The sequence below is a fragment of the Aulonocara sp. 'chitande type north' Nkhata Bay genome, linkage group LG7 (genome assembly GCF_057382095.1).
Source record: "Aulonocara sp. 'chitande type north' Nkhata Bay isolate Kocher_YH1m ecotype deep benthic linkage group LG7, A_spYH_male_GT1.1, whole genome shotgun sequence".
In the NCBI taxonomy this organism is placed as follows: domain Eukaryota; kingdom Metazoa; phylum Chordata; class Actinopteri; order Cichliformes; family Cichlidae; genus Aulonocara; species Aulonocara sp. 'chitande type north' Nkhata Bay.
In genome coordinates, this window is record NC_141350.1 from 15,646,438 (window position 1) to 15,668,408 (window position 21,971).

Below are 21,971 nucleotides of genomic sequence, written 5' to 3' on the forward strand. Positions count from 1 at the left end.
TTTAATAATGATTACGGGAACAGCGCTGCTGTTTGGACGCTAGAAACACGCCGCTTTCTTTCACGTCTCAGTAACGGCTCCGCCTCTTTGCTCTTCGCGGTGTGTAAACAGACTCTGTTTCCATGTTAAAGTCATCATCACTGCTGCTGTTGTCAGTGTTTCTGTTTAAAGCTGGAAGCTGTGTGGACTTAATGTGGTCAGACTTTTTATTCACACGCTAATCCTAAATACGTTTGTATTGCTGGTCTGTTTTCAGTCGCAAACATGGGAGAGATGCTCGCTTTCGCGTTTCCATGGTGACATGGCGCTTCAGAGACAAAGCATCGAGAACTTTTTTTTTTATATATAATTTTTTTATAATCGAATTATTCGAAATACTCGTTGCAGCTCCAAATGTGATTGATACTCATAAATGGTTCTTCAATAAAAATGCAGTATTTTTGGACTATGCCTAGCTTAAAATCACCTCAGCTTTGACTGTTTTGCCAACTTTAGATGAGTCAAGGGTATTTTTTCCCACCACATTTTTAGTCAGCCAGGAAATGAATCACTGGGAAGGTCCCTAGTAATTATCAAGTTACTGCAAAGATGATACATAAATATGCACCATAGTCTCATAAGCTGTGATGCTGACTGTGCTAATAAGGCATTGCAAACAATGAGTTTCATATCTCGATATACGTTCTGTGTAAGTGCAAGTGCGTGAGAAGTGTTCCCGCTGATTTACCCAATGTGTTACACTGTAAATAGTTTGCATTTCAGTGCTAGTGATAGCCTCAGGGGCCACTAGAATAACAAAGAGGGGAATTAATGAGTTAGCCTGTGCTATTTTGAAGAACTGTAACATAGGGCTGGGCCATATTATACCGTTCACGGTAATACCGGTATAATGTTAGGCAACGATAGGAAAATGAAATATCGCGATAGAATGGGAGTAAAACGCGCATGCGCAGTGCCTTTGTTTTCATACGCACATGGCCGATTGTTGAGTGAAACAGATGAACCAGAATTGGTTTGTAAAAATGGTGCAACTTCCATGATGTGGAACTGGTTTGGTGTTTGTCCGTCAGATACACAACAAAGCACATTTTTTTGCAGAACATGCAAGCGGCCGTTGTTATTGTCATATTTGTCGGACTAAGATGCTCTTAAATCTGGGAGTAATCTGGGTCCTAAACTCCGTATGCTTCAGGTCAAACGAACACTGCAGCATCACTGAGCGTTAAAAACTGTCTAAATTCTTTCATCTTTAATAAAACGATCAGCATTGCTGCTTTACCAGGTGTAACTATAAAGTTTAACTTCCAGGCATCCATGAAAACAAAAGTTATTACATTTAACGGAGTTAGAAGTTAGCAGGAAGCTAGCGGAAGTTAGCTCGCTAGTTTCGCTAGTTACCTAAGCATGATATTGCATGTTCTGACTGAGAGATTTCTGAAAAAAAATCAAACGTACAGCTCTGCTATCACTTCCAACATAAATGAAGACAGGAAACTAAACAGCAGTGACGTTTGTAGGGTTACTGAAGTTGGGCTAGCTGGTATATAATGATGTGCTACGTGATCGCTAGCGACACAGCTATGTTAGCATAACATAAACAGTGAAGCTGGAGGACGAACACTAACACTTTTCCACTTATAAAAGTTAACGTGAAGGTTCTTCATGGTTAGAGACAAATGCAATCGCATGGCAGGATGTTGTAAACGGACCAAACTTCAGTCAGGAGAACAACTGAGATAATCCATCCACAATACGAGGTTAGTCATCAATATACTGCAACAACATGGGAATAGAGCAGCTGCCAGAGAATTCAACATTAATGAATCAATGGTACAGAAGTGGAGGAAGCAAGAAGAATGAGTTTAATAAAGTTTGATTTATCTGACTGCTTTGTTTCACTTAATGTGCCTTATAATCCCGTGCACCTTATGGTCCGAAAAATGCGTACTGCACACTGCAGTTTAATGTTGCAAAGCACCTCTTTTTAACTTCAGTGGATATTATACATGGTTATGCTCAGGATATGTCAGCCCATTTCTACTGGAAATGCCTTTTGGTTAAACTTTCAGCAAGGAATTTGCATTTGCACTGTTACATTTTTATAAAGCTTTAATGTACATAAAAACCAGCTTCTTGTTTAAGTGAAAATAAATGGAAGGTTGTCTTTTTGCGCTAGTAATGTTGTGGAGTTGTATTTTGTCTCGCATCAATTATATCGTCAGTTATATCGTTATCGCAAATTTTCAAATATATATCGTGATAAATATTTTTGGCCATATCGCCCTGCTCTACTGTAACATCTGTGCTTACATCTGTCCCAACATGTTAGTGTATTGTACTATAAGGATTACAGTGTATGTACGTGTCTGTTTCCTAACTCCTAGACACGTTAAGCAATGTGGATGAAACTTTCTATCTAGGATTATCAACATCTATATAGCTTTTGGGAATTATTTTATAACAATTAAGTCTATACATATTATAAATACTATTTGCGGTAGCTTATTTCAGAACGAACAGCTGCATTAACTGTTCGTAAGTTGTTGTTTGCAAATACATGATGATAAACAATTTTTAATGCAATGGCACTTTTGGATCATTTAACTGTGTCGTCATGCATATCTGTAAATAAGTGTACATCAAACAGTGACACCAATAGTTACTGTAATTCTTACACAATGAAAATGTTGCTTGCAAAGAACAAAAATAAATTAATATATTTATCATGCATTTGTTTGGCATTTACTATTTGACTGTGTAGAGTGATATAATGAAGACAAAAAGAGTAACATGTTGACTTAACATACGTGTTTGTGCCTTAATACATGAACAAACTGAACAAGCACCACAGGCCTGGCAGGAACTTGCCACGGGGCAGGTTTTTGCTAATTTACTATAATTCACTCGTGGTTTTTGTCCATTTAAAAAATAAATAAATAAATAAATCATTATTTATTTGAACGACTGTTTTCACAACAAAGCATAGTTTGGAAGTATCTAATATTGCATGTGTTTAAGGCTTTTGAGTTAGCATTCTGTAGATCAAGCTATAAATGATGGTATTTTGTTTCTTATGTACTACCTCACCCTTGGACTACATTTTGGAGACAGTGTTAGTAGATCAATGGGTGTGTTGGACATGAAAAGGTCATTGCTTTGATCTGTGGCCAAATTTAGACTTCCTAGCAAACATGTTTTAACAATATGTCATTGAAATCTATGTTCTCATAATACATTTGCCCTCTGTCTGGTCATATGGCATGTTTACGTTGTGGTTGTAGTTTCAGTTACACAGAGGCTAGCTTGTGTAAATCAAGGCTGTCATAAATCCCGGTGTGAAGGGGATGTGGAATTATCAGGACGAATAGGCTTGGAAACTCTTTCATCAGTTTCATTTTGGCGTGAACCTCCTTTTTCTTATACTGTAGAAACCTCCCTTATCATTGCTGTTTCTCTTTGGCTCTGCTGTCCTCATTTCAATCACTGTGATGAAGAGGAGGTGGGGGCAGGTCAGTGGCTCAGCTTATCAGCACATTCCTGCCTTCTTGTGTGCTCTGTGTGGGGCACTGATAACTTCCACTGGGATGATTGAGTTCAGGACCAGATTTCCTGCTCTTATGTGCTCAGGACACTCTCGGGCTCTGGTTAGCATCACTAACTGGTGCTGTGGGGCCTGCAAATGGTCTTAGCTCACATTAAGCCTCCATCCACGTGAGTGAGTATCAAAACTTTTAAATTATGTTGTTATAGTTAATGGGACATAGCCAATAGGAATATACGTATTCAAATTCTTTCTTCAGAAAAAAAAAAATTGTTATTTTTACTAAAAACGGCTATATCTGATTTTAGCAGAAATCGTCTAAAAACGCACCTGATCAGCATCTATGGCAATAGCATCCATGGTACTAACTCTAAAGAGGTAAATATTTGCCCAGGGGTTCATGGGAAAACTTGGGGGAAAAAAGAAAACTGATTAAACATTAGATCTTGGAGTCATCCCAGTAAATGCTAATGTCTCCCATAACTGCATGACTTTCAATTAAATGTTTGCTATCTTAATTTAAAAAGTGATGGACATATCAGTAATTTATAAAGGAAAATATTTTGGAAAGGTTAGGGTTAGACATCACTTAATGCAGATTGGCATTTAACTTACAAAATGATTATTACATATACTGAGGCAAGTCATCCAGTCAACTCACTCTGTTGTCCATTATTTACTACACCACATGTGCTGGGTTTTTGCCATGTGTTGTGTGAGAGGGTGCAGAAAACAGAAAGTGAAGAAGTACAAAATCTCCCTGTGATGAAGCAACACATGTCTTGTCTCATCTGATGAATGTGTACAAGAAGAGGAGTGTTGGGCACTTATGACAGCAGCAATGTGGCAGCCAAGGCTCTAATAACAGCTAATTATCATACTGTCTAAACACTAATCTGGAAACATGTTAATTGCAGTGTTGACTGCTAGTCTTGACGCTTAACACATTAAATAAGATTTGCCTGCAGACTGCATTCATTTCAGGCTGAGAAACCCAAAAGAACTTTGGCCTTTCGTGTAGTTTCACATTCGGTCTTTATGCCCAAACATCACCTCTTCAAGGTAGGATCGTGTACTATTTTGAATTTGAAATGTGTTGTTACTAAGGGAACCTAAAGAGTAGAAAGCTAAAGATATAGTTGTAATCTGAGGCCAGGATGCACTTTAATAGAAATCCAAGCACAGACTAAAAGCAATTAAATGATCTGTATTCTTTTATGGTTTGCAATGTTTTCCAGCACCAGTTTTAGTAAAAGCAATAACTGTGGTATTTAATGTGAACTGTGAACGTACAGCTCAAGTTTCTAACGTTCAAACAGAGACTGCTGCAGAAGTTAATATGCTGTAAATATGAGTTCAAGTTACTGGAAATAGAGCTGTAGTTCATTTAAATAAGGGAACTGGCGGTTCTGTAGCTCAGTATCTCACTCAGGTTATGCCAAATATTTAAACATTTTAAAAGAAATTTTTTAAAATCTTTACATGATAAATATGCACACAGAGTGACATTTAAAGCATTTCTGGACCCCATTTTTTTTGACCTTGTAGATGTGTGTTTTGCTGTATGTAGCTACACATTGTTTAAAGAAGATGATTGCTGCTCAGGTTCTTTACATTCCTTTTTAGTTTGATGTGGAAATAATTAATTTGGAGGCAGGAGCTAGTGGAGAGAGCAAACTATGTGTGGAATCTGTCACCACTCTCAGGTTCAGCTGAGAGGGATGTAAATTTAACTCTTCCCCCCTTCCCCGCCGGTGACTGGGTGTCTGTCAGGCTTGTCCAGCTTTATCATTATCCTGACTGATGAGTGGGATTTCATGTCCCACATGGCCTTAGTAAGCTGTGAGCTCATGTCCTTGCATACTTGTGAAAATCTGCTGCTTTTTTTGTTTATTAGTCTATTTAAATTTGAATTTCAAATTTAAATTTGAATGCTTGGTCAATGCTGTTTTACAATATGAGAGGCTGAAAAACTCTTGTTGTAATAGTTGGTGTGTTTGTTCATATATTTTTTTTATTGTGGTGCATATTATGCTCCACTTCCTCTACCAAATGTGTAAAAACACAATGGTAAGCCATTCTCAGATGAGTCATCCATTTACTTTGTCTGGATGCACAGTGCATCTGTGTCAGTGGTCACTGCTGCCGAACATGCTCAAAGGGGCCAGTGTAAAGATTGGGTATGCAAATGATGCCCTTATAGCAGTCTGTAGTGACTGTCTCAATAAATGTCAGAAATTTTAGAAGTAATGAGCACTCTGTGACAGGCAGTAAAGGAGGTTTAAGTGCATGAGGTTGAGTGGATGGTTTATAGTTTAATGTCCAAAAAGGTACCCAGAGCTTTATGTGGGTAGCTGATGTCGTTGTGAAGGATGAAGTGCAGAATAAAATGCTGCTACTTCAGCCTGTAATACAGTAGAAGTACAGTAGTTTTTGATGCTGCTGTAAAGTGAAGGGTAACGCCATTCCATTCCTTGATGACTGCTCTTTTCTTATTGGTGGCGAAGGAGACAGCAGCTCTCCACAGACTTGGTGTGTGTGTAGGTGGCTGGGTGGTTGGCATATAGTGCAGATGACTGAAGTTGCCTTGGGATGAATTCATATGTTTGTGCAACCATGCAGATTGTCCTTGCGACAGGAAGCATTCAAATCAAAACAGTGTAAAATGACTTGACTACTGAAATAAACGCAAGCACCCTTATGGTGTCTTACAGTGTCCTCTAAAGGCTGCTTGATTATATGTGGACCACAAACACTGGATTGTGCTTCAAAGAGGCACATAAATGTCTCCACAGGGGGCGATCCAGTGGTTGGATGGTGAAAACGCAAACTGCAGCTCCACACAATTCCCTTTTTCTCTTTAATAGATTTTTTTTACTGTCTCTACAGCAAAGAGCACGAAGTACCTTCACAGATTTGTACATAGTTAGATGTCATGGGTAAGATAATAGTTCAGTTAATTATAACAATAATAGGTATGTGAAACCAAACAAAAAAAAGAAACAAACACATTAGTTTGTGTTTCTTATTCCCAGATGTCTTATTTTTAATCTTAAAGATGCTTGGGCTTAGTAAAAAATGCCCTATAGTATACGGCTGACTGAAAGCAGCTGGTAGCTGATTGAATGCACTGATTTTGTACATTGTTACTGTTAGACATTAAAATGTCAGTCATTTAATATTGTTCATATTTGCACTCATCTGAAATGCGCTCATATGCAAGTTAAATGCCAACAGTGGAGATACCTGCACTGCAGAGGTTGCATTCTTGGAAGTTCAGTTTCAGCACGCTCGTTGATATTCATTTCCCAGTCATATCGCTAGGGAGTAGCTGTGACCATGCACAGCACATGCTCCCTTGCCTAAACAGACTAACTGGTGATGTTTTTATGATAAGCATGGGGAGTATGTTTTCATGTTTAAAATTATAGCTAAAGCGCAATATAGTTGGTTATATAATGTCCCTGACTGAAGCTACAGTTGCAGTTAGAGTAGTCTGAACCAGTGCTACAAAAGTGACAACAAACAAAACACAATGATATTTTAGCTGTTAGATGTTCCTGATTGAACATTTTACTTAACATGTTAGATTTTTGTTGCTTTGCCTGCCTCTTGTATTTCCCTGTGTGGGTCTTTTCATTTCATGTGCAGTGTCATCAATCTGTTAATTTTACCCAAAGATTATATGAGTGTCAGATTTAAAGGTGGTTGTGTTTTTGCTGTAATCATGGAATCTGTGAATACTGACCATGAAGCTAACAGAACAGCCAATCTTCTGTGGGATTTCATTAACACGTTTAGCATAATTTATGCATGTAATGCAGCACACCTGAGAAAAGCAGGAGGTGGTTTGTAATATCACACATGCTGAGCGAATTGGTGGATTCTGCTCCGATTTAACGGCAGCTCAAGGGTTAAGTCCGATACAGCAGTTTACACTGCGGATGGATGTTCACTAGTACAGAGGAGTCCCATGCTGTAGCGGAACTGCAGATCCCACACAGATCGCTGCCAAGCTGGAGGGGATTTGTTTCGATCCCCTGAGTGTGTAAGGATAGAGTTAGAGGGAAGGATACATTCAGAAGGAAGATGTTGGTAGAGGACACAGACCCTCACGGGCCAGAGGAAACGTTAGGGTGTAGCTGCGGAGTGTGTTTTATAACCCCTCACCTGTGGTCGTAATTTCTGTGGTTTCAAATCTAACAGAAGGAAAGAGGAAGGTGGGGGCAGTGTTCCTCGTAGCACTGATTGGTGCAGTCATGCACTGAGGCTGCTGATGTGCGTCTGCAGGAATCTCCTGCTGGATTTACTGGGGAGTAGTTGGAGTTGGAGACGCTTTTCTCTGTGTCCTCTGTAGTGAGCAGGATGAATTCATGTAAGTACCTCTAATCTTCTATGCATCAGTGTTATCTGAATACTTATGCAGCAAATAGATGAAAGGAGTAAAATTGAAGGAAAGGGAGTTTCACAGTTTCCTTTAGATAATACATGTGCTTCATGGCTGCGGATTAACTTTTCTATCAGTCTTCTGGGTTTCTTCTCTTGACCTTCGTATCGCTCTCCTGCATCTCTGCCACTGTGTTCCCTCAGGTAGAGATCCGCAGTACGGTGTCTTTCCATGTTGTATGTGTAGAGTGTCACTTGTCTCTCAGGGGAACCCTTGACTGGCACTAAGGCATGGGCTCTCATTAGCATTGGGCTATGCTCTCCCCGGCAGGAGAGTTTTAGCAGTTGTCAGCACTCCCCAGTACATCGATTTCAATTGCTGAAGTGATCAATCATCTTATTCTACTTTGTTGATTCATTGCCAGCAGCCACAGTGTTGTGTATTCATGTTGTTGTTTTCTTGTCTTTGGCTGCAGTGTAATTTGAAAACTGTCTTGGAGAGAAGCAAAAGGGAAAGAATTGTTTTAACTCAGCAGTATGTTTATTGCTAGGATTGAATATTTAAGCTTGCAGCAGACTTGGCTTCATTTGGCTTTATTGCTGCTAATCATGTGCTGATGCATGTGAACAAAAATAATTGTGAATTATTGCTTTCAGCCACCTGTAAACCTTTAATTATCATATTTTATTTGTTTCGACTCATTACTACTCTTGAAATATGAATAGTCACATTTTCATCACACTGGCACTGAAACAGATTTGTGAGAACGATCAAAGTCTCTTTTTTTCCCTCAGACCTTACAAAGAAATACAATAAATAGGCAGTACAAAGAGAGAGTGGATGTATTTTCTTTGCAGTATTTTATCATTTGTTTTGGTCGATTTGTGGCATTTACTACAACAAGAACCTATTAAATGTTCCTCAGTGTTCATGCTGCAAGGTTCCCCCCCTAAATCACTCTGTTGCAGCACCACAACAGTAGAATTAATGAGAGCTATTTTTAGCTACTCTGGTCCCAGAGCGGTCAGAATTGAATAAGTCTCTGCCTCACCCCTAAACCATACTTCAGCACAAAATCGCACAATGTTGCCTCAGTTATAACAAAATATCATTTGCTTTTTTTACGCAGAGTTGCGTTTTTTTAAGCAGGGCTGTTTGATTATGGTAAAATAAATATTATCATCCTGATTGTTTGAAACAATTTAGAGAACATAGTTAGGCTTATCGTGTGTTTTGCTAAACTCTTTAAAACAAAAAGTGTATCCATTTGGTTTACCTCTTTAGTTTTCCTTCAGGCTCTCTCTTTGTTATCTTGGCTCAAGCTTAACCAAACCTGCTACAGCCTGGCAGGGAGGGAGGTTTTTGCTTTTAGGGGAGGGTTGAAGGTCACCGCTGTAAAAGGAGAGGGGTCTGCTCGATTCAGTGACGCAAAACAAAACTAGAGCACTATTTTTATGTTAATTATATTGTTTTCATAATCATTGCAAGTCAGGTTTGTAGCTGCACATTTGATTAGTTGCAGGCCCTTTATTTGAAAGTGACAAGAATTGTCACAGCTCCCTGCCAAACTGTCTGCTAGTATTTGCCAAGTAGACAAAATTTACTGTTTCGCTGACTTCAGAGAGGACCTCCAGGGCACACAAGTATATGTAAGTTTGTTATTGCTCAGTTTTATTGCCACTGGCATACAGATAGTACCTGTAACAAGAAGCCATTTGCCCCTCAACTTGCAAAATACACATGTGCCTTTTTAAAAATATCTTTTGAGCAAGAAAGCTAGATTTAGCTTCTTAAATCTGAACGTCATCTGTTTGTTTGGAAACTAGGTTGGTCACGGTTTTTGGTTTATAGAGCAGCTGAAGGAGTAATCAGGAAGATGAGCTATGATCAGTAATGACAATAATTGTTAGTAGCATTCTGTAATTGATTTACAAGTGGAAATTAAAAGCTTGAAAGACTGCTGGCAGAGCAGTATTTTATGGACATGCTATAATAGTTTGTTCTGCAGAGGAATAAAAAGCCCAGTGGGCTCATTGATGATTGCGTTGTTTTACCATTTGTGCATTGATTTGACACAGTCCTCTTTGAGCAGAGCTTTCCTCTCCGTTCTCCATCTGCATTAAAGTCCATCTGTGTTGTAGTGCTGGCTCCCATGTTGCCTAGTTGTAATCCCCCAAGCATGACCCAACCAACATGGTGTGTCTCACTGTGGAGCGGCTGCCAGGCCTGGCTTTAGCTTGAGGCATGAAGCCTCTCTTGGCATCAAATTGTGGCTGTAAAGGGTGTACACATTATGGCACTGAAAGTCATCAGTCACGGGATGTTGGTGCAACTTTACAGCAACCTATGCTCATTTCACTGAAAACAACATACCTTACTTTGTGTTTACTTAAAAGAAATGTTTTGGACATTTTTGGAACAGGAAATGAACATATTTGTTTTTGACAAATATAAAGTCACTAGTTCACTGTTTAGATCTTATGGCAAAAAATAGTAGTGCTCATTTGAGCCACAAAACTTTATGAACTTTATGAATTGATTTGGCCCTGTCTTTATTTCCTTTTTTTTTTTAAATTTACCTCCTACAGTTTAGAGGAACCTTCAGACCTGTCCTGAAAGGCCACTAGAAAGCCACACAGTCCCCCCTCTGTTACCAGAGCAACAAGCTCTGCAGGAGCAGGAGGTAGCAAAATTATATCCCTTCACAGTGAAAGGTGTGTGCATGTGATAGAGAGAGAGAGAGATTGTTTTTCGTCTTTTTCCCTTGGTATTCGGTCCTTTTGTTTTGCCCCATTGCAATTTTTCAGTGATTTATTTGTATTCAGTGGAGCTTTAGAAGCATCCTCTAAACATGTTTTCCAGACAACTAAATTGACATCTCTTGCTACCCACTCTAAAACATTATACGTTTGTGGGCGTACATGTTTGTGTTATGCTGCATAAATGCTTATAAAGAAGTTTTGAAAGTCTGACTATCAACTGGAAACACACACACACACACACACACACACCCCCCCCCAATTTATCAGTTAGAAGCAAGTCTCTATAAATTTAGGCAAAATGTTTGAGCTCTTGGCGTCAGCATTTGCACAGTGCTGATCAAGAAGACTGGGGCATAAATCCTCCTCCCTGAAAGAGCAAACTTTCTAGCGGGAGATCATTCCTCTGCTTTCACCAGACTTGTTTATATTCAGATGCCCCCCACCCCACCCTTTCTCAAGAGCAGATAATTCAGTGTGAAAGGCCAGGGGGAGTTCCCCTGTTCAAACTTTGGTTCACCCTCCTTGTGTGAGCCCCACTATAAGCTGCTTGAGGAGTTTGTGACTGTTGCTGCCAAGCTGAGCACGTCTGGGGCCACTTGTGGCATTTTATTTAGCTGCCTGTATTCCCAGACGCCAGCTAATCTTTGGCATTTGGCCGACAGGTCGCAGCAGACATAAGGATGATGTGTTGAAGGAGGCCAGGGTGCTAAAACAATAAACGGCACAGCAGCAGTTGGTCAGCTAAGCTGCTGCCTCTGAATATGATTTCTGCTGTACAAAAAAAAGTTGGACATTGTTTTCTTCACATCTGAGTTACTTTTTTTGTTCAGACATTTGCTTCTGCAGCAGCATGGCTGTTGTTATTTTCAACTTCAGAATCTCTGGGTGTGTTTTTAGTGTTTCTCATCACACACATTTTGGTGATGACTTAAAACTGTGCAATATTGCAAAATACATTTTGATAGTTTAAAAAAGGGTGTCCCTGAATCTTAACTACTGTGTAAGGTTGATTAAATTGTGCGTCCTTGGGCTCACAATCCCTTAGTACCTTATATTTTTGTTGCCACACTCTGACGGGGGATGAATTTGGGGGTAAAAGTAATGGGATGGGTTATCTTGTTTGATGGATGAATTGATGGATGCCATTAAGGACAGGTAGCTTTACTGATTAAAAATGATTAACTGAATATCCCTATTCCCTATATGAGATTTCATAGTGGTCTGTAGTTCAGTATTTGGCCTGCAGACCATCGAAGGTTTTTAGCTGTTTATCGCTCTTTGTGGCTTAATAGCACTTCCATTATCAAGTTGTCATACTGATGTGCTGCAAAATGGCTTTCAGTGTGAAACTGGACTGACTCTTGCTAGATGTTTTGCGTTTGAAGCTGCCAACCCGTCGACAGCAGTCTCAGTGGCAGGTCTAAGCACTGGAACCGATGCTCCTTTTCAGCGTGAAGAGTAATCTCCCTTTGCTCATTTTTCATCACATTTTAATGTACCGCAACATGAGATTTCTGCATAGGTGGTTAATACTGTAAGCGTTCGAGGTGTCAAAGAAATAACCAGCAAAGCAGAAGGGGATATGTGTGGCAGTCTCACCTATTAAGATCACAAGGCTAGGATCATTTTGCATGACAGATGGGGGTTATTGCATTAAGTGCTGTGATGGTGGTTGTAATTTGCCCCAATGGGAATGACCTCGTAGTATTTTATATGCAGTCCTTGAATGTCTAATGTGTTGTGAGATTGCAGTGGAGGTAAAATGATACAGAGCCAGAGATAAGAAGCGGGCTGTAGGTCGCAGAGGATGGCGTTAACCCAGCAGCTGACTGAGGTGACCTTAATCTTATCCTCTGTGGTTGTTAATGGGGCTGAGGTTGTCCTTCAATTTTAGAGACTTACTGCCAGTGTGGCCCTATTTAATGAAGGAGGATCTTTGTCTGTTGTGCTATTGTACTCAGTTCACTGTAAACTTGGGACCTCATACTGTGGACCCACTACAAAGAAGACTGTCTAGTCTAAAAACCAACATGTTTATGGTGTGTGCCTGGGCTATTTGCTGTGCTCTGTTGTGTCATCTGTATCACTGTGAATCAGCAACAGTGTGAAACAAACAAGCGTCCTGATGTGTACCCTGTCTTAATTTTTAGTGGTGAAACACTTCCCCTTCCACTAGGAACCTTGGTAGAGGACAAAAAATAATCAGTGCTATTATTGTGTATTCAAATATTCTGTTTATCTTTTTAATTTTTTTTACTAAAGTCTCTCAGTGTGCTTTCACAGTCGATTTGCTGTTTATAATCTTTACATCCTTTATTTGCAGTATGAATAATACAATATGAATAATGAAATGTAGCCTAGATTGCCCAAGTGGCTGATGTTCATAAAGCAGCAGTAGTCCAAACCCTTACCCTCTATTTTTTTCAGTATCTCAGTATAAGTAGCTTTTGCTGCAAAAGTGGTAAATGCTACTCTACACATTATGCAGACATTTAGCTTGGACAGATAACGCCTACTCTGTTCATTAAAAAACAGCACATTGGACCTTTTATGCAGACTTTGTTAAAGGTTAAACACTGAAGGAGACACTGTCAGATGTATTTTGGGAGCCACTCTTCCACCTTTTTATCAGTTGGAATAATGAATTATTTTAACTCTTCTTGTCTGAACTCTGGAGCTTATGTGTTAAGCACTGCGCAATTTCTTTGCCTTTCAGAGTGCAGCAATGGAGGAGACAGTCATTTGGGAACAGCACACAGTAACACTACACAGGGTGGGTATCTGTTATCCTTCCTTTACTCTCTATAATTGTCTATGTTGAAATTATGCCCTATCCTAAACGCTCTCTGCCCTACCTGGTTTACGTTATTTTCCCTCCATCTCCCATCTCAGCATTTTTCTTCCCTGCTATTTTCAGGATCACAGCATGTAGGGAGTTAGCTCACTGTGTAATTAATTGCACGTGGAACAGACAAAAAGCTTTTCTTCTACACGATTCCATGTTTTTGGCTGTGGAGCATAAATTGCACAAATGCTGATCTGGCATCTTTGTGCACATTGTTTGCACGCAAACTGCATCGCTTCAAAGTGTTCGACTGCTGTATTCTGTAGAGGTGGTTTAACAAACAATTATTTTGTTGGATTCGTACCAGGAGGTGGTCATTTAAATACATCTGTCTCTACTCATCAGTTAGTGTCTTGGTCCATCCACACATCCTTATCTTTTTTGTGTTTTGTTTTTATTTCTGTGTGCAGGCACCAGGGTTTGGCTTTGGGATAGCCATTTCAGGTGGACGGGATAACCCTCATTTTCAGAGTGGTGAGACCTCCATTGTCATCTCAGATGTGCTGAAAGGAGGCCCCGCAGAAGGCCTACTGCAGTAAGATTTAGTTGTATTATTGGGAACCCAGTCATGCAGCTCATTTTTTAGTATTAAATTACACTGCCTGCTCCATAAAGACTCCACTGTCTGTCTGTTCTTGGTATCTCATTTCTTTAGGGAAAATGACAGAGTCGTTATGGTCAACGCTGTCTCCATGGATAATGTGGAGCACGCGTATGCTGTTCAGCAGCTCCGTAAAAGTGGGAAGCTCGCCAAAATTGTGAGTGTCACATCCCATTATGAAGTCTTCTTGGAAAGCTCATTTTGTAGTCAGACTTAAAAAGTGTTTGTAGCAGAGATATGCATATTGCTAATAATGTTATTTGGGCTCTCTCATATGTTTTCGTAGTTCACTAGCAGAAGAAATGTGCATGATAAGGGGAGTGCCTGGCTCATGTTGGTTGTCAAGCTCATTTCATGTCTTGTTCCCTTTGTTTAGACAATCAGGCGCAAGAGGAAGGTGCACGTCCCCATGGGCCGCCTGGGAGAGAGGGAGACTATGTCAGAGCATGACGAGGAGGAGGATAGCTACGACGAAGAGATATATGAAACGAGAAGTGGACGCAGTGGCGTGTACAGCGGTGTGGGCGGCACTATGGGCAGGCGCAGTGGGCGGAGCGGCGGTCGCAGGGACAGGGAACGTGAACGCAGCGGCTCACGGGAAAGAAGTCTCTCCCCACGCTCAGACCGCCGCTCGCACAACCTGCCCCCACGGCCCGCCAAGGTCACTCTCGTGAAATCCCGCAAAAATGAAGGTGAGGCTCACAAAGTCGGGGATAAAAAGGGAGTCAGAACAGTGGATAGTGAAGCAGGGAATCTCCTGCCATTTGCTTTACATGACTATTAACAGACAACCATATTCTCTTTTAGAAGAGAATAAAGCCTCCAAATCAGCATTGGTTAACTGCCAGAGCAAACAAAACTTGCCAGCCACAGCAAAATCCAAGTAAACTCAAGTAAATCTAAGTAAAAGAGCAATTAATCTTCTTTAATCAGTACTGTTAATCCCAGTGGGAGAAGCAGATGTCAGCAGAATCGCAGTCAGCGTGGTGTTGTCACGTGAACTCTGTGCTAACGTTGTCTTTGTTGCTGTCGTTCACTTTGTAAGCAGAATATGGCCTGCGCCTGGCCAGCCACATCTTTGTCAAGGACATTTCCCCTGAGAGCCTGGCAGCCAGGGATGGCAACATCCAGGAGGGGGATGTTGTACTGAAGGTGAGAGGGGAAAGGCAGAGAATCACTGGAAACATAGAAGATAAACTGAAAATGTTTGATCATGTTCTTTATATAATCTAACCTGATTCAGATAGAAGGATGTGCAGTATGTACTACTTTGTCTCATTGTATTAATGTTTTGGGAACATGCTGTGTAGAAGGACACCGTCACATTTAGCAACATGCACATCTTGATCCTTTCCTTTAATGCATAGACTGGTTATGGGGAGGAACATTAATGTGGTCTCATACCATTAAGATAATAACCCCAGACATGTCACCTTTTGTAATGTTTCTCTTTTCATTCAAGTTCTGTGGCTGTGTACGAATGTTTACTTCATGTCATTTCTGATGGCTTGTTTTGCTGATTCTTTCAGATTAATGGCACCGTGACAGAGAACCTCTCTTTGATTGATGCCAAGAAGCTGATAGAAAGGTCAAAGGGCAAGCTAAAAATGGTGGTTCAGAGGGATGAGAGAGCGACCCTGCTGAACATCCCTGACCTCGATGACAGTATTCCCTCAGCCAACGCTTCTGACAGAGATGGTGAGAGTGATGTGAATTCAACTCAAATGAGTGGATACGAAGAAAGTCAGACTTGTCAGGGCAACTTTGAGGCTGCGGCCGTTTCACAGTATCTTTATGTTTAACCAGACATTTCAGATATCCATTCTCTGGCATCCGACCATTCCAATCGATCACATGACAGACATCGTAGCAGCCGCTCCCGCTCTCCAGATAGACGATCTGAACCCTCAGACCACTCCCGACATTCACCTCCACAAATCAGCAATGGCAGGTAAAGAACATCAACCCGGCTTTCAGGAAATGAATAAAATCGTGGGATATAGTTGCAAGAAACATTGTTATTTTTGTATGTATATATTCTGGTTTTCTTCTCTTCACAACTTTCTGTGTTTGATGGAATGAAGTTTAGAACAATACCAATTTAAACTTGAACAGCACCATTGATCACCAAAATGTGGGTGGAGTACAAAACCACTTTGATACTGGGTTGTCCTAAGCATAATTTCTCTACTGGTTTTTAGACTGTTGTTGATTAATTAAGACAGTAATTTGCTATTGAGTGAAATTAAAATAAATTATATGCAACCATTTAGTAAGACTTTAACATCTTTTAAGTAACCACAACTGATGATATTTGATTCCATGCTTTAAAACAAGCTTTTTTCCCTTCCTCTTTTCTGTTTTTCTCATGAAAGGTAGTGTGTGTTAGCACCAACCATTACTCCATTCACCACTTCTTTTGACTCTAACGTTGTTTGAAAGTACCTCATTAATTCTTCATTTAAACTCAATAGAGCACCACAGTTGTTTCCCTTTCACTCTGCTCACTGACCTGACAAAAAATAAAAGTCAGCTGTTAAGCCGCAAAAGAGTCGGTCTTGGTCAAAATTACGGTTGAAAGCAGATCAAGAGTCTGCTCTGCTGAGCGTAGAAGCTCACTGCTCTTAACTCTTAAACATGGTGCCATAATTCAAAGCTGGTGCTGAATGGGATTTTTCTGCACTTGGTTATTCCTGTTATACTTCAGCAGCTGGAGAAATCCAAATTCAAAATTCAAATTTTTATTTGTCACGTACACAGTCATACACAGTACGATATGTAGTGAAATGCTTGGACAACTGCTCGTGACCTAAAGAAAACAAAAAAAGGAAAAGGCTATGAATAAGATAGGAAATAAATATGAAAATTTAAAAAGGGTAAATTTAACTAGGAAGGAATAGAATATAAATTAAGGTTAAAAATGAAATAACTGTACAACACAAATTAGAATGAAGGGTAAATTTAACTGGGAAGAATAAGATAAAGATAAATATATAAATTAAAGTTGAAAATAAAATAACTGTACAACAAAATACACAATATAGAACTATATAAGAATGTATGAAGAAATCTAAATATAAATAAATATATACACAATAACAGCAGCTGTACAAGTATTAACCGGAAATGAAGAATATAGTGACCAGTGTTGTGCAAAACCAAAGTCCAGAAAGTCCAGTGTGTGTGTGTGTAAGAACTGTATGTGTGGGTCAGTACTGTGTGGTGGTGTGATTGAGAGACCGTATCGCCTGCGGGAAGAAGCTCCTCCTCAGTCTCTCTGTGTTGGTCTTCAGGGAGCGGAATCGCTTTCCTGACCTCAACAGCGAGAACAGTCTGTTGTTGGGATGGCTGAGGTCCTTCACGATCTTCCTGGCCTTGGTCCAGCACCGCCTGCTGTAGATTGAGTGCAGGTCAGGGAGCTCGGAGCGGATGGTGCGCTCAGCTGACCGCACAACCCTCTGTAGAGCTCGTCTGTCCTGCATGGTGCTGTTCCCGAACCAGGTTAAGATGTTTCCCGCCAGGATGCTCTCTATGGTGCACGAGTAAAAGTTCCTGAGCACCTTGGAGGGCAGTTGGAAGTCTCTCAAGCGTCTGAGGTGGTAGAGACGCTGTCGGGCCTTTTTCACCACGGTGTTGATGTGACAGGACCATGACAGGTCCTGCGTGATGTGAACTCCGAGGTATTTGAAGCTGTCCACTCTCTCCACTGGGCACTCGTTGATGACGGGGGTCTGGTAGTTCCTCTCCTGCTTAGTGCTGAAGTCCACTATCAGCTCCTTTGTCTTACTGACGTTTAGAAGGAGGTTGTTCCTCTGGCACCAGTTCTCCAGATTCCTAATCTCCTTCAGGTAGGCCGTCTCGTTGTTATCAGAGATCAGGCCCACCACGACGGTGTCGTCAGCAAACTTGATGATGGTGGTGGAGCTGGTAGTGGCCACACAGTCATATGTGTACAAAGAGTACAGCAGGGGGCTCAGAACACACCCCTGGGGGGCTCCAGTGCTGAGAGTGGTGGAGGCTGAGACATGTCCGCCCATCCTTACTGCCTGTGGTCTGCCAGTTAGGAAGTTGGAGATCCACTGACACATAGATGAGCTGAGTCCCAGATGCTCCAGCTTGGTGGTGAGTGTGGAGGGAATTATGATGTTAAATGCAGAGCTGTAGTCTATGAAGAGCATTTTAACATAATTCCCCCTTCTAGTGTCCAAGTGAGTGAGTGATGTGTGGAGGAGATGAGAGATGGCATCGTCTGTGGAACGATTTGGACGGTAAGCGAACTGTAGTGGGTCCAGTGTGTCTGGTAGTGAAGAAATGATGAAGTCTCTGACCAGGCGTTCAAAGCACTTCATCACTACTGAGGTGAGGGCTACAGGGCGATAGTCATTGAGAGAAGCAGGGTGGGGTTTCTTCGGGACAGGAACAATGATGGACTCTTTGAAGCATGTGGGGATCACCGACTGAGATAAAGAGATGTTGAATATCTCAGTGAACACAGGAGCTAGCTGGTATGCGCAGTCTCTTAGGATACGACCTGGGATGCCGTCTGGTCCTGCTGCTTTCCTGGTGTTCACTCTCTTGAAGGCTCTCCTTACTTCATGCTCGGAGATGACGAGCACGTTTCCGGTGCTGGCAGTATCTTCCTGTCTGCAGCCGTTAGCGCCGCTAACACTAGCATTGTTGGAGACCTTAGCTGCAGCCTCGAAGCGAGCATAGAAAGTGTTCAGCTCGTCTGCCAGAGTCACGGCCGCGTTCGTCATACCGGTTGTTGGTGCTTTATAGTCCGTTATTGTCCTTAGTCCCCGCCACAGGCTCCTAGAGTCACTCTGTTGGAGTTGTGACTCTAGTTTCCTCCCGTAGCGCTGCTTCGCCTCTTTCACCGCCCTCCGCACGTTATATGACGCGGCTTTGTACGGGTCCATGTCCCCCGTCATGAGTCCCGTGTTGTAGGCAGCGGTGCGGGATCTCAGAGCGTCGCGGATGGTTTTATCCACCCACGGCTTCTGGTTGGGAAACGTTGTGATAGTCTTTGTCTCCACGGTATCATCCGCTAGTTTCCCGATGAATCCCACAACCGCTTCCGTAAACACGTTGACGTCATCGTCGGAGCTGTTTCTGAACATGCCCCAGTCTGCGTCATCGAGTGCGTCCTGTAACGCGGCCACCGATTGATCCGTCCAGCGCGCGACCTTCCTCTGAACCGGAACTTCCTGTTTCAGCCTTTGTTTGTATTTTGGCATGAGGAAGATGGCGGCGTGATCAGATTTGCCAAACGGGGGGCGGGATTGTGCCTTGTAGCCGTCCTTGACCGTAGTGTAGCAGTGGTCCAGTGTCCTTTCACCCCTGGTGGGGCAGGTGATGTGTTGATAAAAGTTCGGCGCTGCGCGTTTGAGGTTGGCGCTATTAAAGTCCCCCGTCACAATAAGCGCAGCGTCCCGGTGTTGTGTCTGGTGCTGTGTGAGTGCCTCATGCAGCTCGCATAAGGCGGTGACCGTGTCCGCTTGTGGTGGAATATAAACGGCACTTACAATGACCGATGTAAATTCCCGAGGTAGATAAAAAGGACGACACATGATGGACAGTAGTTCCAGATTTGGTGTGCAGGAGCGTGTGAGAGGAACAACGTTCGCACTGTTGCACCAGTTGTTGTTCACCATTAAACACACGCCGCCTCCCCTTGACTTCCCCGAGTCCCGTGTCCTGTCCATGCGGTGAACCGAGAAGAACTCGGCCGGCTGGATGGCGTGGTCCGGCACCGCTGGGTTCAGCCATGTCTCGGTGAAGCAGAGGAGATTGCAGTCCCGAATGTCTCTCTGGAACTTTATCCTGGCCCTGAGGTCGTCAAGCTTGTTCTCCAGTGACTGGACGTTGGCGAGCAGGATGCTAGGCAGAGGTGTGCGGTGTGCACGAGCTCTCAGCCTGTTCCTGACGCCGGCTCGCTTCCCTCTAGGCCGCCGCCGCTTCCCTTTGTTCTCCCTCGAGATCTCACTCGGCCAGCTCGGATCCGATCAAATCCATACGTTTGGTGCCATTCCCCTATTTGAATATTGAGGATTTGATAAACGAATTATTCGATTTAATGTAGTTCAGTAGAGTTGTTGGGACTTTGACAAACGACTGTATATTCACAGCCCTCAGTCTAAAAGAAGTGATGAATTTGTGTGTTGAAGATCGGTCTTTTGTGTAACAGCAAATTATTAACTGATGGATGTTGCTGTTGATATCAGACATCAATTATTTAGAGACATTTCTTCTCAAGATGAGAGAATCATTTGAATGTGTCACTGGATCTTCTTCTTTTCAATGTTTTGGTGGACAAAACTGCATGTTCACCACAAAGGAAATCGTGACACACAGTAATAAAAGGCCATCTCCAGTTGCCTGTTTTAAGTCGCTCTCTATTTTTTCCTATTAGGCTCATCCTTCCTTGTCATTTTTAATATACAAAAAGCGAAAATCTCTATAATGTTCTAAACAGTGGCACGGGCACACTACCTTGTGTATTTTAGTTAACAGGAAGGAGTTCTTGTGACAGGATGTTATTTGATTTGTTTGTTTGAACCTGATCAGTGATCTGGAACCCTTTCTCTCAGCTCGTGAAGTTGGCAGTTAAGTGCAGCCTGGGATGAAAAGAAGTTTGTTCCTGTCCAGCCAGTTCAAGCAGGATCCTTTGTAGTTACTTTGTCACACAGTCTGTGAACAAAGCAGCTCTCTTCCCAAAAAGTTAGCCATGTGACCAGGAGAGCCACAGATCTATGCCACTGGGAAGCCTGTCTTTATCCCTCCTGTTCCTATCACTTGCTAAGAAATCACAATCAGCATCTGAAGTTTCTGTTTGTCAAAATGCATGGAAATTTGGACATCATATGTCACTGTATATTAGTTTATACAGTAGTTTACGCAATTTTTCTTTTTAAAGGAAGTCAAAGTAAGCTGGTCTAAAGCCAGAGCCTCACAGTGAAATTCACCTGGAGGACAGAACCCACTCTGACACCTTGGATAAGCTGCTCTAAAAATAGAGCACGAAAGACTGGAAAGACAAAGTGATGACCTTCAACACTAAGATGCAGGCGTAGAAAGAAGCTATTCTTAGCAAATGCATGTTCTGTTTAAGAGACAGTTTCATGTTGCCTTGCAGCACTACATCTGCAGAATGCATTATTCATGATCTCGTGCCTCATGTTCTAAAGAGAGGTTATACAAAAACATCTTTTTGCATCTTTAGTCACAGAAGTCGTGACGACGAACGGGCCTCAAAGCCGGCTTCAACACCAGCGAAGCTAGTGGAGGAGGTACCTCTGCCCAAACCGAAGGAGTCAGGAGGCAGAGAGGAGAAACAGCTCCCACCCCTCCCAGGTCAGATGTAAATCAGTCAGCCAGAAAATTACATGTTGGTTTGTATGTCTAAGAATAGTCATTTGTAAATCAGTGTGAATCTTGAGAAACGGTGTGTAATGGCCCTGTCTGTCGTTTGCAGCAGAAAATTTACATGAATTAATGAACTCTTATTCGAAACAGTTATTTTTGCCCTTTTTTGGTTGTTGCGCTTTTAAAAAGTTAGATCCAGACGCCTGCCGAGCCTGGCTGAGTCAGCCTGGAGCCAAGTGAAAATAAACCATATGAGCTGATCGAGCCTGACGTTCCTCCCCAGCCTCCAGCAGTCTGCTGCCTCTCTCTTTGACTTCCTAGCTGAGGACACTGTGTGCCTTGAGTGTGCGTGTGTGCACACAAGAATGTGTGTGATAATATTTTGCTTATATGTATATGCACACTATTGTTGTTTTTGTTCTTATTCTCACTCATTTTCTGTCTGTGTGAGGGTATTCCTTTGTTTATGA

The 21,971-nt window shown here is 41.8% G+C and overlaps 1 protein-coding gene across 10 annotated transcripts in view; it reads left to right on the plus strand.

Annotated features, from left to right (window-relative positions):
- The window catches only part of tjp1b (tight junction protein 1b), a 73,599-nt gene that overhangs the window by 35,514 nt on the left and 16,114 nt on the right, over positions 1-21,971 (plus strand). For 7 of the 10 annotated variants that reach the window (XM_086298972.1, XM_086298971.1, XM_086298969.1 and 4 more), the window contains 8 exons: positions 13,407-13,463; positions 13,946-14,070; positions 14,191-14,293; positions 14,513-14,828; positions 15,182-15,288; positions 15,666-15,834; positions 15,943-16,087; positions 21,359-21,489. In XM_086298972.1, coding sequence (XP_086155098.1) covers positions 13,407-13,463; positions 13,946-14,070; positions 14,191-14,293; positions 14,513-14,828; positions 15,182-15,288; positions 15,666-15,834; positions 15,943-16,087; positions 21,359-21,489 — 1,153 coding nt within the window. The remainder of the gene's footprint in view (positions 1-13,406; positions 13,464-13,945; positions 14,071-14,190; positions 14,294-14,512; positions 14,829-15,181; positions 15,289-15,665; positions 15,835-15,942; positions 16,088-21,358; positions 21,490-21,971) is intronic. The other 3 variants (XM_086298970.1, XM_086298974.1, XM_086298979.1) reach the window with 1 other exon arrangement.